Raw genomic sequence first — 21,083 nt, 5'->3', positions numbered from 1 at the left:
TTTTACCAGTTCACCTACAATATAGCACAACCTTTCAGGCAGACAGTGCAGTTTTCATATGAGAGGTTATCAAAAGTGCTTCATTCTTTCATTCTCCAATTCAATCTTCTGAATCACTAGCCAATAAGAAGAGTAGCTTTCATCATAGAAAATATTAATATATTAGCCATTCTTAAAGAAAATAAAGGAAGTTTCCTTATTTGGAAGCAACATGGGTCTTTTGGGCTGCATCTGTTTACTGGTTTTGGACAAATGACCACAAAAGTTGTTGGACTCTTATTTTACTACTCTTAGAAATATTGATAACATATTTCCCTCTTTTTTTTTCTTTTTTTTTTTTTTGAAAAAGCAGTGTAATTCAACGTGTAACCCAAGAATTTGGTGTACATGAGAAACTAGTAGCATAGTATAAGAATCATAATCATTTATATTTATATACAATTTGGATCTCAAAGGATGTGAAGGAGCTTTGCCATCTATACATCAGAAAAAACACAATTTACTTATTGCCTCTTGAACACTAGAAGGTGAAACCTGCTCCAGCTACGAGATACAGAATTGCTTGACAACAACACAAAAAAAAGATTAATTTTTCAGAAGCTAGAACACAGAGCAAGCTTTTAGTCTCATGAGTAATTCAAGTAGAAAGGATCTTGCTTTTGAGGTTTCCCTGAAGAGCATTACACTGATTTGATCAGATCTTACTGTTAGTTATAGAAAGAGAGAAATACTTTTGGCTTCTAGACTATACTGTATTTTCAACTAGGTTTCATTTCTTTCAGTATACAAATCATTATTTTAAACTACTCACGGAATAAAGAAATGTAGGCAGATGATGCACTCTGAAATCAATTTTGTTCCCAAAAGCTACGGCAATCAGCCTACTATTTTACCCTAATTCCATTCACTTCCTTGTCAGCCCACAGATGATCCTGGTCAAGGTACAGTCAAACACTCATTAAATTCATAGTCTTCTTGCTGTGATAAATTACCAGGGCAGTGTCTACTGAGGATATTAGGCACACAAATAATGATACTGTGTTAAGCTATAGATTGAATGCATATTGCATTAACAACTGCCTTCTCGTGGACACACATTTGCCTGGTGACAAACGCAAGGTCCTGAGACGTAACGTAATGGCCAGTGAAGGACAGGTAACCCCCCTTCCCATTCACCATAGTGAAGAACATGCCCATGGGAAGATGCCAGAGAGAAGCTGTCACCCTTTCAGTTCACATCGCCAGCTGCCTCGCTTGCTCATGTGCACACACACCAAGCGTGAAGCACTTTCACATGGGTGTGGGCATTCAAAATTCATTCCTTCATCTAACAGAGAAATGCCATTATTTAAAAGCAGGCATTCAAATAATGACTGCATTCTTGGAAATAATTCTTCTTCCTACGCATGACAACAATCTTTAGGGGGAAAAAAAAAATCACAGTTCTAGTGAATCAGACCCATGATTTTTAGTGGAAGTGCTTGGAGAATTGGTATTTCCAGAATCCGTATGAGAAATGTAATATTATCTGCTGCAGGTGAATTCTGATTATGTGCTATCCCTTAAGGACTTTTCAAAACTTTATTTAAAAGATTGTAATAAGAACAATGGTAAAAATGAGCAGATGTTCTGAACAGGTTTCCACCTTGGAAGATGAGATTATATTTATTATTGTAAAAGAAGGAAAATTAATTTTACCATTATTCTGGCTGAGCCAGACACCTTAATTTAGTTAGGCCAAATGAGTGCATTTTCATAATTAATGAAATTGAGCTAGAAAAGCATCTTTATCCTCTTAGCTCCATTACGCACTTCAGACTTCTTTGAACTGATGTGAATTCTCAAAAGTTTACTTTAATAGTGAGACAAATAAAAAGAAATTCTAAGACAAAGGATGAATAAAAATAGGTTTGCTGAGTCACGTATTTCTATGTATTAGAAGAGTCGTATCTTCACTTTCAGTACTAAGTAATAAAGAAATATTGCCACAAAGCAGAGAAAATTACAAGTAACAGAAAGAGTAATTAAAAATTTTTTATCTCGGTACCTCAGTCGTCCTATTCACCATCATCTGATGCAGCATGGTTTGGGAAAAAGAGGAACAATATTAAAGACTGGCCGCAAAACGAAGAACTATGTTGCTTTTTGAAATGAGTTATGCTGTTAATTATGGGAAAAGCCATTCAAGCATGCATTAACTTTAAATACAACCTACGGTCCCATGGGCAATAAACCAGTATCCTATTTAATAGGGAAACAGTGATTCTGCTTCCATTCCAGTGTCTTCTGATTTACAAATAATGAGAGAAAGCTGGTTACCAAAAAAATGGGAGGTATAACTAAAAAGCAGAAAAATGAGTAGTTTGCAATTACCATGTAGTTAAACACTGCAAAAGTAGATACATTACTGGTGATACTGGTCGAGCAACTTGTCTTTCCCCGCAGAGGAAATTACCTTCAACCATTAAGACAAAGGAAGTAAAGTTTGTTGCCCGTCGGCACTCAGCTGCGTGACTACCCTGTTACCTCTATGGCAGCATCATGTTACCTTGGACTGCACATCAGCATTATGGTCGTTCTGCAGTAAAAGCGCCGCTGATTTGGTGTCATCTTTTCTAGCAGCAATATGCAGAGCTGGTAATCTCACTTTCCCCTTCGTGTCATTTTCCAGGAGGATGGCCACTGCCTGGTTGTGTCCTTGTTGCAATGCAACAGCTAGAGGAGTGAAACCATCCTGGTAGAGAAGAAAACAAGGTGTGCTCAGTAAGCTGAAGGACGTACTGCTCCAGTGATTTGCACAGCGCTGTTCACACAAGAAATTTGATAAGCACATTACCAGCTGTTTTCTACCTCTGCACCACTGTCTCCAGTGAAATGATAACAGAGGCACAACATTTTAACCCAGATATGATTTCAAACATGTCAGAAGCACACTTTTTCCACTTCAAAGTAGTCTCTTTTTAAAGTCAAGTACAAGCAAAGCATCGTCCTACAGTACCTCTCTTAATTACTTCTAATCTTAAAATGGAGCACAAAGCACATTTTTAGCAATATTTTGGTAGGGATTAGTGAGCACTGAACAAAGTAGATGTGAAAAATATACAGGGAACCTGTTTCTGAATACCACCTCACGTCTCTGCAAAAAGAAAGCATATCTTCGGATGCATTTGCTGCTGTTCCCCGTTCTAAGTTACACATGGACTATAAGTCAAGAAAGCCAGATCATCTTTAAGAATTTATTCTAATTTGAAGCAGGAAAACATTAGCTTATTTATACTTTTTGAAAAAACAAAGTCAGAAAAATGTCTCTGCTTTTCATTCAGAGTTTTAGCTTTGTTTCAAAATTATTTTTAAGTTGTCTTGCTCCTCCACACATGCCCCGGATTGCCAATGCTTTAAAATGCGTCACATGGTCACAACCTGCTATCTCAGCTGAAGTACGGCCTGCTCCCATATCTTTTCTTCTGACCATAAAACTGAATCTAGCTCCAGCCTTGCATGCTGCCCAAGCACATATGTGGTGTAACTGCATGCTAGATTGGAGGGCAGCTGAACCACGAGCACAGAGCAGCTGAGTCTGTGAACAGAGGCATGGTGAGTAACAACGAAAGAAAAGGGCAGGGAATAAAACAAGGTCTTCTATGTCTAGGTCAGAAGGAACAACAACTAAAGAGCTGATTATAGCCAGAAAGTGAGAAAACCGATTTAGATACATTGTAAAAGGCATGGGAATGAGACAGAATTGATTTGGAATAGGAATATGGAAAGATGATAAAATAATAAAGGACAAGTTAGGAAGGAATGAGAGCTAACATATGCTGAAGGAAACATGTGAAGAATTGCCAAAGCAATTTTTCCCCTTAGTAATCGAATAACATTCACTCCCCTTTGCGTAGAACTGTGGGTAGGTGCGTTGTAACAGCGATACTACTATGGTTTCTGTCTGTAATAGAGATTAAATTCTGTACAGTGAATTAAAAAAGGGTGAACAGCTGACGAAACAGCTGAACTGTAAAGATAATTCTGAGATTGGGGCTACATTAGGTGTTGAAATGGCTTAATGCATTTGCCTTTCGCCTCTGGGAACATGAGAACAAATCCTGGATTAGAGGCCCCGTGAAACTGAGCTCATCCTTACTCTCATTTTGTATATATATGTATATAAGTGTTAGAAGAAAAGAAACATATCCAAAGGCAGTGCAAGTTGCAAAGCTTCACAGACAAGACCATCTATGTGATTTGCACCACTTTATCTTCCATCCTTCTCTAAAAGGACACAACTCTTTCCGCATTCCCTCTCCCATTGCTTCTGGAAAGCAGGGCTGACCAGAGCTTGGAGAAAGCATTTCATTTCCCCACGTGAGGACAGCCAATCTTTGATGCCAAACAGAAGGTCCTTCTCCATGTATTCGGGTGCTATCCTCAGTTCAGGCTGCCATCCCACCTTATTTAATGTATCATTCTTCATTCTATTCGTGAGACTAATTCTGGGCACGTGTGAAAGCAGACAGTGGCTCAGGCCATCCTTCGGTAACACTCGAATCAGTGAAACTATCAAGTCCGCAAGACCTGAAACCAAAACTTATCTAGTTAAGCGATGAGGGGGTAGACAGCCTTTACTTTCCAAGCTACAAAAGCGAGAACTGACCTTTCTGATGGCAGAAGACAGACTTGGACTCGGGTTCAGAGTGGGGGGCATTTGATTCCTCTCCTCCCCCAACCCTTAAAGCAGACTATACTGTGAGTTGCAGTGATGCCTGGATGTCTATATTCAACCAGAGGCCACATTAATTACAACCATCTCGGCCTCACAGTTCCTGTAAACTCATGAATGAGCTTCCAGTGTACCTGATCATCACAGCCAGTAAAAGTTACCAGGAGAAAGGCTGCAAGCAGGCGACTGTACGCTGTAGCTGGGCCAGGCTCCCGGAGAGCCACAGTTCCACTCAGCTCCTTCACAAGGAGTGTGTTTCTGCCACGTTGCCTGGCAATCACACGGGATTTCATATTTCAGAAAGCTGACATGTAACGTGATCGCCATATATGCAGGCCACGAGAGGATTATTTTAGGAGCTGTCATCAAATGGTACAGTATCCATTGAAAGAAGGGACAGTAAAGCAGCTGTTAACACTAGCAGTTTAGTTTAAAGGAAAGGAGAGCGAGCATACATGCACCATCATTTCAAATTCATCTGTTGTGAAGGCAATCCAGAATGGGTAAGTTTCTGTACAGACTAGGGAAAGTAATAAACACGAGCAAAAGCTCTGACAGGAGAGGAACTTTCCTATTACGACTTCACATGGCACATCCATATCCACAGAACACACATGAAGCCAACACACTGCAGCTCAGAGCCTGTTCACTCATCCCCTTATCTTGGAATAAAAGAACATTTGGCAGGAAGAGAACAAGAGGAGGAAAAAGAATGAGCACAGTCCTCGTGACCTAGGAGCTTTCCCCATGGCCTTCAAATCCTCTCATTTGCAGAAGGAAGTTCTTATGATTCAGTTCCTCTTGAGATGAAATCTCATCTCTCTTACTTCAGTGTCTGCCCTGCTTGCACTGAAGTTACTGCAGGTTTACAGCACTGCAGTTAAATCCAGAACCTAGCAATTAATACCATCCTTCTGCATATTTATACCCACGTGGTCTGGCAGTAGAAATAAAGTGTCCGAGAAGAAAACAGCACATTGCCTGCTGAGCTCATTGATGTGATCCTTGTTAGTCATTTGATTTCCAATTTATGCTAATCACAGACAATAATGAATATTCATAGGTTACACAAAGTCACAGACAAGCCTCAGAATCAGAGTAACTTAGCTGGTCAGGGAGGTCCAGCTGCCACCACTCCTCACTTAGCAGAACAGGAGCAGGAGGTTGGAGTAAGTGACCTCTTGAGGCCCCTTTTTAACTGAATGGTTCTGTGAACCCAGCACCACAGAGAGCCTACTCCACTCACTGCTTTTATGCACATACTTGCTTGTTTCTCACTCTTTCTCTCTATGCAGAAAATATTCTGAACTCATCAAAAATCTCAAGACCCAGTCTACAAGAAAGCTTGTCAACAACTAACTGTTGATACTAATCGTTTCTGTACTATTTTACACTATACACAGACACCCTTCTGGACACAGTCCTCGTAGTCCTAATTATGATATACACATTATGTTCCACACACTTTTCAGCTGGCTGAGGAAGAAGCTGAAGCAAGCCTCCAAACCACTGTCCCCAGAAGACCCCTTGTAGAGCCAAGAGTAGGAGATAGACGCTAAGATATTCTGTTCACTGATTTTTGCCCAGATCTTACAGTGCAAATGAAAAACCAGCACAAAGATAGCCATGTTGCTCAGGTGATGGGACTCCTAGATGCTTGAGTTTCCACGGGCTTTGTTGGAGACGTAAATCTGTTCAAATGAAATGTTGTACGTCTCCTCTCAGCCTATGATCGATCTACTATTCACTCCATTTGCCTGGCAATACGACCTTGGCCTAGTATAATTTCTATGGCCCTAGGGACCTCTCTTCAAAGCCTCATTCATTTTTCAGAAAATTCTCCAGGAAGCTGATAGGAGAAATGGGCACAAACTGAAGGTGAAAATCCTGAGCTCACTAAAGTCAGTGGAAATTTTGTTGTCAAATTAATCAGGCCGGATTTCATCCCTTGACTTTTCACCACTTCCAGAACAGTTCACCCTTGTCTTCTGTGCATGTAGAAAAAAAGGATAAGATTCATAAATACAACTCACTGAAATGAAAGTCTGAAAGTTCTCAAAATACTCTGTTTGAAAAAATCTTCTGACTTTAAGTGATCTGAATAGAAAGGCAAAGGAAAGTAGGAGTGCGTGTAAAAAAACGAACAATATACCTCACCTCAGTAGCTGTGCTTTGGTTGGCTCCATTCTCCAGGAGATACTTCACCACTTCAATGTGGTTCTCTTGAGCTGCCATATATAAAGGAGTAAAGCCATTCTAGGAAGAACACAAAAGAAAATATTGTAATGAGGAAACGGAATATACCAACAATAATAAACCCCAAATAAATATACAGCTAAAAATGCATTTGTGCTTTTTAAACTGAAATATTTTAAGTACGTAAGTAGAACGACTTTGTATTTTTTAACTTAATGTGGTAATGTTTAACACCATTTAAACCCACAGAACTCCACATGCTTTCACACTCATTTTCTTTTGACACATATTTTAGGGATGCAATGGACACGCTAATTATTAATACAGCTATTCCTTGCTGATAATGCTCAGGGACTGTAAAGCTGGCACTAAAGTTTTATGAAAGCTGACAGGAAAGCAAGATTCTCCTCCATTTATTACATTAACTTAACCAAAGACAACATCCCCTGGAGACCATAAAGTCCATACCTCACGACAAGCTGAGTAGAGATAACAAAGGCTTAACATACTACATAAAATTTTGTAATACATAAAACATTGCAAGTCATAAAACATAAAGGAACTCAACCTTGCAAAGTAGCAACTGCGCTTCCAACCATACGGTAAGTTCATCTATCATTTAATTATAAACATTCATTAAAATGTCCTAGAGTCCTTAAAAGAATCTGCCCTGCATAATACAGTAATTTAAAAAAATTCTTCGAAGTTAATCAAACTACAGGCAAATTCATTAGAAACATAAGTCCTTTCTTCCCGTTAAACTACTTTAATGCAAACAATTTTAATTAATGAGATACAAAATCCTTATGAAAGGAAGGCATGGAAGTGAGCTGTCTGCCTGATTAATAACTTTCTTCTAAGAGTTTTTAAGATTGTTAAAAAGGCCTTAGAAAATTCTTTAATATTCTGTAGACTACCATGTAACATAAGAGGACATAATCACCTATGCTTCTGAAAACATTCCTGTGTCTTGGAATGGCACTTTCAGCTAGAACATAAACCATAAACCAGAGTTCAAACGTGCAATTTTTTATTATTTTTTTTTATATCTTGCGTGCTGTCACAACGCATGATAAGCTTGTGCATGTACACAAGTGGTTAGAATTAATGCAAATGCTGTGATAACCAAGAACCTTGCTTCAGAGAAGCCAATATTATTCTTTCTAGCAAACTTGCTGTGGAAACATTCCAGTAACTTCCTAATGAAATGAAATCTCATTTTTCAGTCACTAGATAATACAGTTGATTGTGGAAATGATGTCTTTACAACCGCCCTCCACATTTACAAATGCAGAAGATTGCTCAGGCAATAAACGTCATTTATGTTGTGTATGTCATATGATATATGTCATACATGTTGTAGCAAATCTTTTAATACTGCTTTGCAGAATATTCTGGCACCTCCATCAACAATCTTGGGACGTGTAATTAAAAAATGGCACCCAGAGAACAGTTAACAGCAGTTCAATGCCAAAACTGTGGTATGTATTTTGAGTGGCTTTGCACAGGGGTCTGTCTTTGGCAGGTATTATCCAATATTCTTCATAATGACTTAAAGGTTGGAACAGAGTGCTCTTATTACAGTTATAGACAGCATAAACAAGATGGTCTGCAAGTACACCACACAGCAGGATCATAATTTGAAAGGTTCCTGTTACCCTGGAGAAAAGACTGGAAATGTAATTTAGTAAGGACAAATACAAGTTTCTCCACTATTGCAGGAAAATAAACTATGCAAACAGGGAATGATGAGTTAGAGAAGAATTCTGCAGAAAAGGACCTGGAGATCACAGTGGTCTACCAGAGGGCCACTGGTCAATGAGCTCATTCTGCTGTAATAAAGACAATTGTTGCACTGGCATAAAAATATATCTCCCTGGGGAAGCTATCTTTCTTTGAGAAAAGACTAGTAATTGGTGGTGTTCTGCCTGCAAAGGGAAAACTGAAGGAAAACAAGATAACAGTCTTTAAAGAGGAGGGTAAAGGTCTGTTCTGCACACTCACAGCGACTAAAACAAATAGAAAAGCGCATAGTTTACTAAGGTTGCTGGGGAGAAAATTCGGGTTACACATCAAGAAAAGCCTCTTAACAATAAGGTCAGTCTGCACTGCATTTTGATGGGCAGCTTCCCTCCTCCCAAATCACTGCTAAAGCCAGGCAGCAAACTGGAAGCACAAACAAGGCAAACAAGGCAACCTCTTCCACGTCCACCCTGGGGCTGGGAGACCGGCGAGTCAGGGAGGTGTGCTGGTCTCCTGGCTGCTCCTCAGACAACTCTTTTACAAGAGGGGAGATAAGAGATCTCATCACAGCGTAAAATGAAGGAACGCTGTTCAGCATGTAATTAGGAAGGTGCAGAAGGGCAGGGGATTGCCAGGCATAGAGACTGAGCTGGCAGTGGGAATTATCAACAGATTGGTTTCTTTTTGATTGCACTTGTACAGAATAGCACAGAGAAAACTGCAGGTAACCAAGTTGGCTCACTGTCTTGGTTGTCCTTCCCACTCCGGAAAGAAACAAAATGGCAATGTATTAGGTATAACTAATAGTAATTTTCCACCTGCTTCATCAGTATTTAATATTACAGTCTAGTGTAGCAGTTTTTTAAAAGGTAATATGTGCCATTCATAAAATCCTTCCAGTACTGAATATTACATGGATGAATACAAGAATCACACCGACTAATACAAATCTGGGGAACATGAGAATTTTCAAGCCAGAGTAAATCAATTTGCTTAAAAGCTTTGAAGAATCTTATTTTTTTAATCAACTCAAGTCCCTAGCTCTGGAACAGGATCAGGACAATAAATCCTGGATTAGGAGACCATAAACAATACATATATGACTTCATAACCATTTAGTACCAAGACATACTAAATGCTTTTCCACACAGAGATCCACAAGAGTGCCCGTTATATCAAGGATATCCTCCTCACGTGCTACAATCATACCTGAAACTACAGCAATCGGGGTTTAGGAAATTCTTGCACATAAAACCATTGCCCTTTTTTTTTTTTCTTCAAGCTTTATTTTTAGTTTAAAACTACTGTATATATTTTCTGAAAATCTGGCTTATTTTGGAAATTGCAACAGCATGCCAAGGTCTATCTGCAAAACTGCCTATACCAGACACGCTGAAAAAGCTCCCCCTGAATTTCTCCCCCATGGCAAGGTCAAGCCTGATTTTTTCCAGCGGCAGGGTGAAGTCTGCTTTCTCAGTGAAAAACTGGTTTCAGAGTTTCCAACTGCAGTGTTCCTGACCTCAACACTTCTGGCTCTGGGCCAGAAAACTCCTATTTTAGGGTTCCCAATACTACCGCTCTCCCTGGCAGAGCTCTGCCCAGTGGGATTACCTGTTAGCCCTGCAGGAGCTCTTCCTTCTCATTTGTCCCCTGGACCCCAGGACTTCCATGCCTCCTCCCTGCATAGTTTCTATGCTGTGTCCATCTGTCTCTATCCTATACAGCAAGTTTCTGTCTCTCTCAGCCAGTCCTGCAGTTAAATGGAAATGCCCACAACAAAAGCATATCCTTCCCTTCGTTTCCTTTACTTTTGTTAATCTAAAATCCCCTTCTCAGTTTCTCTTCTTTTAGTTTCAAGGAGCTATATGCCAATACTTGGTTTCTCTGGTCTGCTTCTAGAGGTATTTCAAAGCTCAAGATCCCAGATCTCTGCAAATTAAAGAAAAAACGTTTTCCCTATACTTTTGTTTCACTACCCCAAAGTGTCTTCTATTGAATCCCTAGCATTCTGGTTAACGATTCTCCGTGGATGTATTGCAAAGGAGACTGACCTCTCTGCTCCTTGTTCTAGCACATGGCATGGGATACAGACTGTTTATTGGGCCAGGATGGGGAATTTTTATTTCAATAAATTTTCCTTCAGCTTATGATCCCATACTGTATAAGCACAGTCCAGAATTAAAGTAAAAATACTGACTGTGGCATATAAACGTGTGACTGGAAAAGGAGAAATGCACTTTATTTTGCTTTTTCTGAAAGCCTGGCTGTGTAATTACATTACGTCTTTATGTTTAGATTTTGTGCATCATCTAAAAAATAGAAATTAATTTTGTAATAATATCCAACATTCATTTTCAAACAATGATTTCATCAGAGTATTTGCAGTGAGGACAGAGTACTCAGATTTCATTATCCTTACAAATGTATACTGCAAGATGTTTACTGCTATAATGTAAAGTTATAATGAGAAATTAACACTAAACAAATAGAGTATATTTCATACTCCATTCTTTCTACTACATTCACTGATTTACTTGCTAATTTGAGAAAATGAGTAGCTCTCAATGATTCTTCAAGCTATTAATGCAAATTGGCAAGTCTATATATGACTCAGAATTTGTATCATTAAATTTTGCCCAAGCCCTAATGAAGAACACAGTTTGAAGAAGCAGAGGGATTATTAGAGCATTTAGAAAATCATACAAACAGTTATATAGCTTGGTTAAGCTTTATTTTATGGCAGACTTTCAAGGAACCATACTCTTTGCATGCAGTATCAAATGATTCAGAAGCACACATCTTCCAAACTCTGATTAGTAGCCAGTGCGCTCGAATGACTAGCCTACCTATGATTGTCCATGAAGATGCGGCTTTTAGTATCCACATAGCTATAGTATCTATATACCATATATCCATACACATATATCTATATTCATACTGGTAAGGAAAAGAGAAAATAGAGATCTATTATCTCTGCCCTCAGTTTGCCTCTTTTAAGATGACCCATGAGAGTTAGCAACATATCCTGTGATTAAATAGCTAATGTAAACCCAGATGAACACATCTATTTCATTTTAAGGGCCTCCAGGAACTGTTTAAGACTGTATTAGAAGATGACAGAGATTACCAGGGAAGACAAGAAAACTGGCATCTAATGCAATAGTTTACACACAGCAAATGCTCATTCCTACCTCTTTAAGATATAATTACCAGTCAGAAGGTAAACACAATCAGCAGATTGCCTGACCCAGACCAGTTGCCGCCTCTATCTCTCCATCTCACTGCATGGGTTTTTGGTTTGGCACTTTGGTAGCCCCCCCTCCCCCCCCCAATTCTGCTTCATATCAAGGAAACGAAAAAGTTATTTTCTCAGGGTCACAAATGAAAACCAAATTAGTTAGGCTTTTTCTGCAACCTTTACTACAATTCTGCAACTGCACTTCTCAAGCAACATTCAGAGAAGATTCTGTGCACAAAATACTACCCCTATAAAAGCTCGCTTTCCTTTGGGTCACTCTAGAATTTCCTTCATAGGGCCCGGCTCTTAAAGTAACCTAAGAGAAGCCTTTGTGAAATTGCCCTGCCTTCCACCCTGTACCTCCTTCTCTTTCTGCTCTTGTTAGAATTTAAGTCCCCAAAAGGAACAGATATTGGCACAAAGGAAGAGACAAGAAAGAGACAAGGGTAAGACAAGCTTAGATTACTCATGAAACAGCTCACACAGATTATAAAATCTTCTGATTTATGGTCATGTGTTAATATATCATTTTACACAGTAAGATCATGATCATTCCTGGGGCCTTTAAGTTCAATAACTGTTTCAGGATTTTTTTCAACTCTTCAGAGTATCACTCAACTTCAACAAGAATAGTAAGTTCCTGATTTAAACCTTTATTCAGCAAGATACAATTCATCACCCTGTTTTCCCCGTTTTCCCACAGATATTAGCCTAAACTAGTGACATCTAAGAAGGTAACTCTACCTTCACTCGCTGTTCCTCTTTATCTCAGTCTCCAGTAATCTCCACAGGAGAGGAAATAGCCACTCCAGCAAAGGCTATTCTCTCTCAAATAGGAGAACGTTATGCAGGGAAGGAAAAGGACCAGAGGCAACGGGCCCAACCTGAAACACAGGAGGTTCCCTCTGAACATCAGGAAACACTTTTTTACTGTGAGGGTGACCAAGCACTGGCACAGGTTGCCCAAGGAGGTGGTGGAGTCCCCATCCTTAGAGATGTTCAAAAGCCATCTAAGACATGGTCCTGGGCAGCCTGCTCTAGGTGACCCTGCTTGAGCAGGGGGCTTGGACAAGATGACCTCCAGAGGTACCTTCCAACCTCAGCCATTCTACAATTCTGGGAAAAAACCTCTAGCAACCCAAGCAACTAATTAATTTTAATCAACACAATACGAGAGTTACAAATAAGTGCAACAGTGCAAGCTAAATTAAGAATACGCCATCTTGATAGAATCAACAATATCACAATTCCGGGAACTTCGTTGTGCATTATGCTCAGAGCATTATTTTCAGCCAGTCTAAAAATAAACTCTTCGTAAGAGGATTTTATCTTAGCAGGAGAGATTCTCTGCCTAAAAGGGTGAATTAAGGATAAATCAAGGTACGCACTTCTAACTTTTAAAAATTCTCTTTTTTTGTTGTTAGCTTACATCAAAATCCATAAGTTTTATATACTGGTAACTTTACCAATTATTCACATTCCTCTTTCTTTACCGTTAAAATACATTTTCCATAAAACAAACATATAATCCACATTCTTTTTCAAGAAAAAAAATCTCAGAAATATTTGGACTACTACATCTGCATTTATATTCAAGCAAATATACAATTGTCAAATTTGTAAAGATACGGTGAAGTAAAATTCACTGTATGTAATTTTAAGTTGCCAGATTTAAAGTGCCTAAGGAGTCTCATTTTGCCATACAGCTAAGGGAAAAGTGGGCTACTCCAAAGAAAGATTGAGACTATTTGAATCAAGAGACCATCTTGTCCAACTGACTGCTTAAGCAGCATGAAATTGAGAATGCAAAGGTGGATAGAAGGAAACTACCCTTTATTACATCTATGACTGAAAAGGCTTAGAAATAACATGCTTACTATCAGAACTGGAACTCTAAATATTGATTAACTCTGTAATAAGATATCCATTTTTAAAAATTCCTTTTTTTAAAAAAAACCAACTGTATTTAATCAGGCTTTTTTTAGGCTGTTTTTTAGCAGGCTTTCACAAGTTGAAAACAACTAAAACTCCTGGGAAACTACTCCACTTTTTTCTCCAGTGAGCCTGTAGTGCCCACCAAGCATTCAGATCAACACTGCTAAGGTACGACATGTACTATCTGCATACTGCTTGATTTTACCTTTAAATGCTTTATCAGAAGATCTATTTGTGTAAAAGGTACCTTTGCAACACTCAGCTGACAGTCTGATATTCATCTCTATGTTCTCCTTGGGAGCCTAGCAAGGAGTCTGATTCTACTTCAACCATAAGGAGAAGCGTTGAACCAACACCAGTGCGCAAAACAGTTCAATTCAAAGTTCTTTCCTTTTTCTGAGAAAAGTGATTTGCTCCAGCTTCACATCTGGCTCAACCTTGAGAGACAGAGGAAGAAAGTGCACTCTGTTACCCTCTTGTCTCCCTGCCCCTCTGACTGCACTCTTGTGATGCTGACAGCACCTTCATGGAGGAAATTTTTGTTTTGTCCTATATCCACATTATGAGAAAGGGAGATTCAGTAAAAACATCTTTTGGATACATCAACACCCAGCTAAATTAAATACTGTGGATTTGAGATGACAGATCGTAAAACTAATTTGTAATAAATAAATTTTAAAAATGTAGTGACACAGAAGTCTACACTGAAAATAGTACCACCCCTTCAGCTGTCTCACTAATTCCCTAGTAATATAAATAGTGTTTTCCACTCTGTACTTACACCACTGCAATAATTATAAAGCCTATAGATAAATGATGTTGTCTGGGTTTGTGATGAGCTTGGTTAAGTTCATTCACAAGAGATCACACAGAACTCCAGCTGTAGCACTATGACACCTGTTGCCTCACCGTTACAAGAACCCCTCTTGGGAAGTGTATTTTACTGTAAGTCACTTCCTAGCTCAAACGCCAAATTTAAAGAGCACAAACATTCTATTTTAGCAGCTTCAAGTATCACGATTTTCTCCATGAGAACAACAAAGCAACAACAGAGCGTGAAATGCAGCCAGGCAGAAATCAAGATGTTCTGTGTCTTGGAAATGTCTTTTTTACAAAGAAGGAACCTGTAATAGAAACTCAGCTGATGGAAAATAATGGGAAGAGAACAGATTAGTCATGCACAAGAAAACATAACCTTGATACTGGGCATGGGTTGGGGCCCAAAAGCTTAGCCGGGGCAGAGTCTCACGTTTGAATTCTGGGCAGTCATCCAAAATAGCATTTGGGGTTTGCCTTCCAAACATGGTAAAGGAAAAGCAGTACTGAAACCAACAATTTATTTTATGTATATGGTTGAGGGCTGGAAGGAAAACAATATTGCACTAAAATTATAAATAAAATGCTTGTATTTGTTTGGTTGTGACTCAGTTATACCTACACTCTCATAAATACATGCAGATAACATTTCTACTGCCTGGCTCTTATTGTCACAGGCTGTGTCATTCCTGTAGCAGTGAAATGGGGCACATTGGTCTGGTGAGCCCTTACCCTTCCAGCTGGTATGTTGGTTTATTGCAGGCTCCTAAAGTTCATGCATTTTAAGAATAAATATTAGAGGCCATGTATCACATTAATAGCTGGAAAAAAAATCACTATTTGTTTAAATTAAAATCTTTCAACCTGGGCCATTCGTCCCTTTATAGCACTTTAACAGAGACTGTAAGTTAACAAAATAGACTAAGACATATGTTGCAAATATTTTCAGTTGGCTTTCAGTCTTTGTGGGTTGAGATCCTGACACATTCAGTTATTTTATGGCTGGAGCTGGGATCCCAGAGACAGACATCAAACTGGCTCAGTACCCTCCTTTGTTCTTTAAGAGCTGCGGATCCTCAGAGCAGCTTTTGAGAGAAAGCCAACCAGTCCCAAATCTCCAGATCACCACGCTGCTGCTTCTGCAGGTGACACCATAGACTGGCCATCTTCACAGGGTTATTTTGCCTTTAACTGTATGAATTATCTGGGGAAATGGGGAAGTCCCACATGAATGCACTGACATTAACAATCATTATCTTATGTTCACACTCTTATCCTGTAATTCTGTGTCAAACTGTAAGCACAGCTTCAGTCTCGCATGCATAGGCATCCCGCTCAACTCCACTTCCACAGTTGCCTGAGATCATACTTCAAGATCAGGAATAAGGGTTGTTTATCATTAACTGATAATCACTGTAAGAGACAGCTGAAACTCAGACTAGTTTAAGGCACAATGAAGAAACATATCTGTTCTTTCATTGGGTTTAATGTATTACTGTTGTTTACATCTCTCAAAATCCATATAATCCTCCAGAAGGCACTTCTTCCTTTTTTTTTTTTTCCCCTCCAGTGAAGGGATAATGGGCCTGATCCTTTATTACATTAGCAATGATGAACTGCAGCTAAATGATACCGCTTGATATACAGCAGCTAAAAATCTGGCTGTCTAAATATACTAATATAAAAGCAGAAAGCCCAGTTGGTGGAATTAAAACCTTTTGACGTAATGGAGTAGCAAATACTCTGCAAAATATGCCCCATTCTGAAGGTAAGATTATCTTCACAAACCATGGAGAGAGCAATCTCTGGTAAGGCAAATCACAGGGCATCTTGAGAGAGACAAGCTCATCACTTCTCTGAGAATCATCTAAATCCGTCCTTTGCTTCTGTGGTAATACTGAATATAGACATTCAACAAGCTCTCTTATCACTCCTTTTTGGGAAAGCATATTCAGGCTGGTAATTTTGTGCAGCTCTAAGGATTGCTCCAATCTGATGAATAGTCCAGATAACAATACTCTAACAGTCATGATAGCATCTCCTATGGGCTAAAATAGGAAGTGGTAACCATAATAGGGGCAAATTTAAGCAAAAATATTTTTTGGCTAAAGTGTTTGCAATGAGCTTAGAGCAGGATATCGAGGAAAGGAAACCAGAGGGCTTTTAAATAACAAGATCAGCTTGGGGGAGGACTGATTTATCTAATCCTTGCTTTCTGTATCTGGGTCACTTTAAATAATCTGATGATTAAAAGGTAGCTCCTCCTTTTGTGAGGGCCCCTACATGAAGCAGTGGCCAAAGCACAACCTTAGCAGCTAACGGGGAACACATTCTGTTCTAAACTCAGTTGCAGAAATTTTAAAATTGAAGGGAATAATTTCTTTCTTTAGGTGACTCCAGGATATGATATTTCCCTTACATTTACAGAACGGGAGTGAATTGTATTTCCTCATTTTGTCTTTTACTTTGAGCTCTTTGTAGCTCAATAGCTTGGCATTTGTCAAATCACCTCATCCTAGGAGACGCAACTCTTTGCATGAGGCTAACTTTTTTTGACCTTGTTTGGAATGAAGGTCAGGACAGATCCATTCCGTAAGGTATGCGTGCTCAGAACAGCTCAGCACCATTGCGGCAGGGGACAGTCTACAGGTAGATTCAGCTATTAAGATTACTGCAGTCAGGGTATCGTCACATTTGGCAGGCTAATATTCCAGTTATCAGACATCTCTGATGCCTATACATGAGTCAGATGATACAATCTGACTTCAAGAGAAAGCAATAGACACAAATGGTAATTTAGCAAAGGGAAGGGTTGGACTGACTACATCTGGTGATGTTTCTTCCACCTGGGAAAAAAGATCAAGAATTGGCATAAGAATTCCTACTACGTCAAAAAAGTAGACACTCATTGGGAGGCAGATTACAAAAAAAAATTACTGCCCTAACGCACAAGCAACAACTAAGAATAGGTTTGGGGTAAAGAAGTGATCCAGTTGTGAAAGGAGGATACCACTGGGCTCAGTGAAAGTGTGTGATGGGGAGGGGGAAGGGGTAAGTGGCCAATGCCACTTCCATGGTTCTGCATAACAAAACATTTCAATGCTCCCTGAGGACTTGTTCGCAATTCCCTACTGAAACTCAGAAGTACCTAGAGGATCACCCACACAAGTGAATACGTATTGCAAAAGATTACAGCATTCCGAGGGATGACCTTCTGCTCTGCAAGGAAATGTAGTCAAAGCTCAAAGGAATAGCCTGGACCAACCCCAGTAGATCTGCTACCCACTTTACATTACAGTTGGTACCATCCAGTCGCCAGACAAGATTTTGTATTATCAATAAGTGCAGTTTGGTCAAATCTATATGTGACTAAAAGTCATGGTCAAATCAAGAAGAGAAATTGCAGAAATTGATTTTTTATTTGATGATGTGTATCTAGACCTGCTCACAGAACTATGAGCAGAGTCAACCAAGTGAAGGTTTTACAGATACTCAATATATAAATACATTTTCTCCAGCAATACTTGTAGCAAAAGGCAATTCTAATTGAGCCAAACGATTGCACACTTGTCAAATTCTAGGTGGAGGTATGCCAAAAAAGAACCAGCAACTTCTAGATCTCTGGCCATTCCTAGGTGTGCCCTCATTTCGGCATTTGCCTGACACATACTCAAGGAAGATGTCAGCTCTCAAATGATGTGCATGCAGGTGAAAGCAGAGTCATTCAATTAGTAATCACTGTGCAATTAGGCTTTATATCAAAATAGAAATTACTTTTCTAAAAATAGCAGTGATGACGTATTACCTCAAAAGGAACAGACTTTTTAAAACAGGAAGATGAACAAACTAACAGCTCTGAAAGCCAACGTGAAACTGAAGGGCAAAGCAAAGTAATCTAATAGAAAAACAAAATCCATAAAATCAAAGCCCGGCATGCCTAACAGTCTCAGATAGCACAGATGGGGTTTGTAATCTCAGTGGGTACAATGTTTTTAATAGCATTTTCTGAGATAATTCTGTTATTTCGTTGTTGCAAGGAACTGGGAAATCAGCACGCTGTTTCAGATGTCACTGGTGGTAAGTTTTGATAAAGGCCAGTGTTTTTATGCAATTTAATGGAGAAAAGGAGAGGAAAAACAATAAATTTAACAAGCTGGAGTTGAGAATACTCTTTTATCTATCACTTTATCATCAGTGAAGAAATTTTGTCACTATGACAAATTGTCATCACTGGAAATGAGAATGACCTTGACAGATACCAAGTTCTTTAAACAGGAAGTTACGGAGCAACCTGAGTAACTTCACCGGCATTAAATCACTACGAACAAATGGCATTTAGCAGGGGCCTAAAAAAAATAAAGTGCGAAATAACAGAGATACCAAGGAGAGGATGTAATATACCCTCAATACCAACAACTGCTTCTAAAAGATTCAAGAGTGACAATATAACATCTATTTTTAAAAATGGAATTGAGACAAAACATAAGAAAGAAAAACTGAGCATTTCAGTCATAATTTCTCTCTTTTTATTCAAGCTTACCTTAAATTTGTATTTTTGTTCATTTCTGACTTTCTCAGTTAAGCTCTTTCCTGACGTTTTTTTCTCTCCACTTTTTCATCAACGATGTATCTCCTGACAAAAACCCTTAGTATTTGAGTATTCAAGCATATTCTGTTCAGTCATTCTCTTTTCCTTTTTGTATATAACTTCATATTTTTCTCTTGATCTTTTCAATATTTTCATATTTTTCTTGATCTTTTATCATAAATCACACGTCTGTTCTTCATTAATTTTGAAGTTTCTGTTTTTCTTCTCTCATTTTTTGCTAACTTATTTATTTTCTATAACATACGTGATTCTTGAGCATGTCAATGCAATCTTGAGTAGAAAGGCAGCATTCATTATCCTCATTCCATTCATGAGGCATAAAGAAATTACTTTTTTATTTAATCTTCCAAAGGAAGACTCTGGCAAATCAGAATTAGAACCAAATTCTTAGGAGTCTGCTCAGAGCCCTGACTAAAAAAAAAAATACATCCTTTCCACCCATCATATAGGCAACATAGGTTCATTCATATGCTCATGGGAACATGTGCGTGAACGCTCACACACAAATACTATTCCAAGTGCTGAACACTATCAATAAATATTACCCAAGTGCATCCAACATTTACCAAAAAGAAGATGGATCTAGGTCATACGCCTCTCTCTCCGTGCGCAATTGTTTACTGTCGTGCTCATGACGGTGCTTTGGCCAGGAAACCATATGACAGAGCGGTCCCTACAAAGGGATACCTTCCACTGGGAATGCCCCCTTGGCAGCAGCAGCAAAAGCCTCTGAACACTTCCTCCTGCCTGAAGCAGCTACTATCCATCTCTTCCGGTAAATCACAGCAGACCAGAAAGACACAACCCAAAGGCCCCCACAGCTGGATCACACGGCATTACGGACTCACCCTCCTGTTCAAGTCAACAGGACTTGTTTAATTCAGATAACGTGGCACAAATCCAGGACATGTATATCACAACAGTTTGAATTCATCCTGTCTGGAGGCAACCAGTGAGCAGTACCAGGAAAAAAATGTCCTCCATCAGATTCATTCGATTAATCAAGTGCTAACAATAAACATGTTTAAAACTAGAATACTGTATAAAATAATACCTGTAAAAACAATTTTCAATTCTGGTAGGAATTTTTTTTTTTTTTAATTTAGAAAACTTCATTTATTTTTCCAGCATAAGGAAAAGCCTTTATGAAGACTTTCTGATGGATAATGTTCATGAAAGTATCATTTTTACAATTATTTCTATTACCAGGCTCAAAATCCTAACATTAAAGACATTACTTTATCTTCATACACATGAAAAGGCTGATAATTGTATGAAGAAATCATCCAATTAGGTCATTACGAAAGGAGTTTGCTAAATTTTTGAGCCATGGAATTACAACATTCCTTATCTTTAACAGAAGTAGAGCATGGGGAGTAATTGACCATCAGTTGTCCTGAGAGAGCTCTTTAGCAGTTGCTTTGGGGCAAAGAGCATAATAACGGAAATATTTTGAAAATCTTGGAGTCAGGCAGCTTAAAGATCTTTTCAATTTCTCTTTCTTGTTTTAAAAAGTAACAAAGGTACAGACAAACCTATTCATTTTATAAACCTATTCATTCATCTCCTGCTCTCTACTTTCTTTACACTGTCCAACATAAATTTGTAACATCAAACAGCAAGAAAACTCTCCACGTCCCAGGTTCCCCGGTCTGGGCAAGCAAGATGTGGAGCTAGCCAGACTTGGGATGGACTCTGACAAATCAAAACCTTTTACAAACTTGTCTGTGTTCCTAACGATCAGGGAATATGCTACAGAATAAGATTGAGAAAAGCATCTCACACGGGCCCAGCCGTGCTTCCTGAAACTCTCTTCAACCAAAGCAGTTCCT

General features: G+C 38.9%; 1 protein-coding gene across 1 annotated transcript in view; it reads right to left on the bottom strand.

The window, feature by feature from the left end:
* The window catches only part of ANK2 (ankyrin 2, neuronal), a 321,961-nt gene that overhangs the window by 118,943 nt on the left and 181,935 nt on the right, over nt 1-21,083 (bottom strand). Inside the window, exons 5-7 of the mRNA XM_010575540.1 lie at nt 6,872-6,970; nt 2,549-2,734; nt 2,048-2,071 (exon numbers count right to left, since the gene is read on the bottom strand). Of these exons, the coding sequence (XP_010573842.1) occupies nt 2,048-2,071; nt 2,549-2,734; nt 6,872-6,970 (309 nt within the window). The remainder of the gene's footprint in view (nt 1-2,047; nt 2,072-2,548; nt 2,735-6,871; nt 6,971-21,083) is intronic.

The sequence above is a fragment of the Haliaeetus leucocephalus genome, unplaced genomic scaffold (genome assembly GCF_000737465.1).
Source record: "Haliaeetus leucocephalus isolate CR32 unplaced genomic scaffold, Haliaeetus_leucocephalus-4.0 Scaffold484, whole genome shotgun sequence".
In the NCBI taxonomy this organism is placed as follows: domain Eukaryota; kingdom Metazoa; phylum Chordata; class Aves; order Accipitriformes; family Accipitridae; genus Haliaeetus; species Haliaeetus leucocephalus.
The sequence above is the reverse complement of the archived record's forward strand: the minus strand, read 5'-3'. Positions and strand labels throughout refer to the sequence as shown.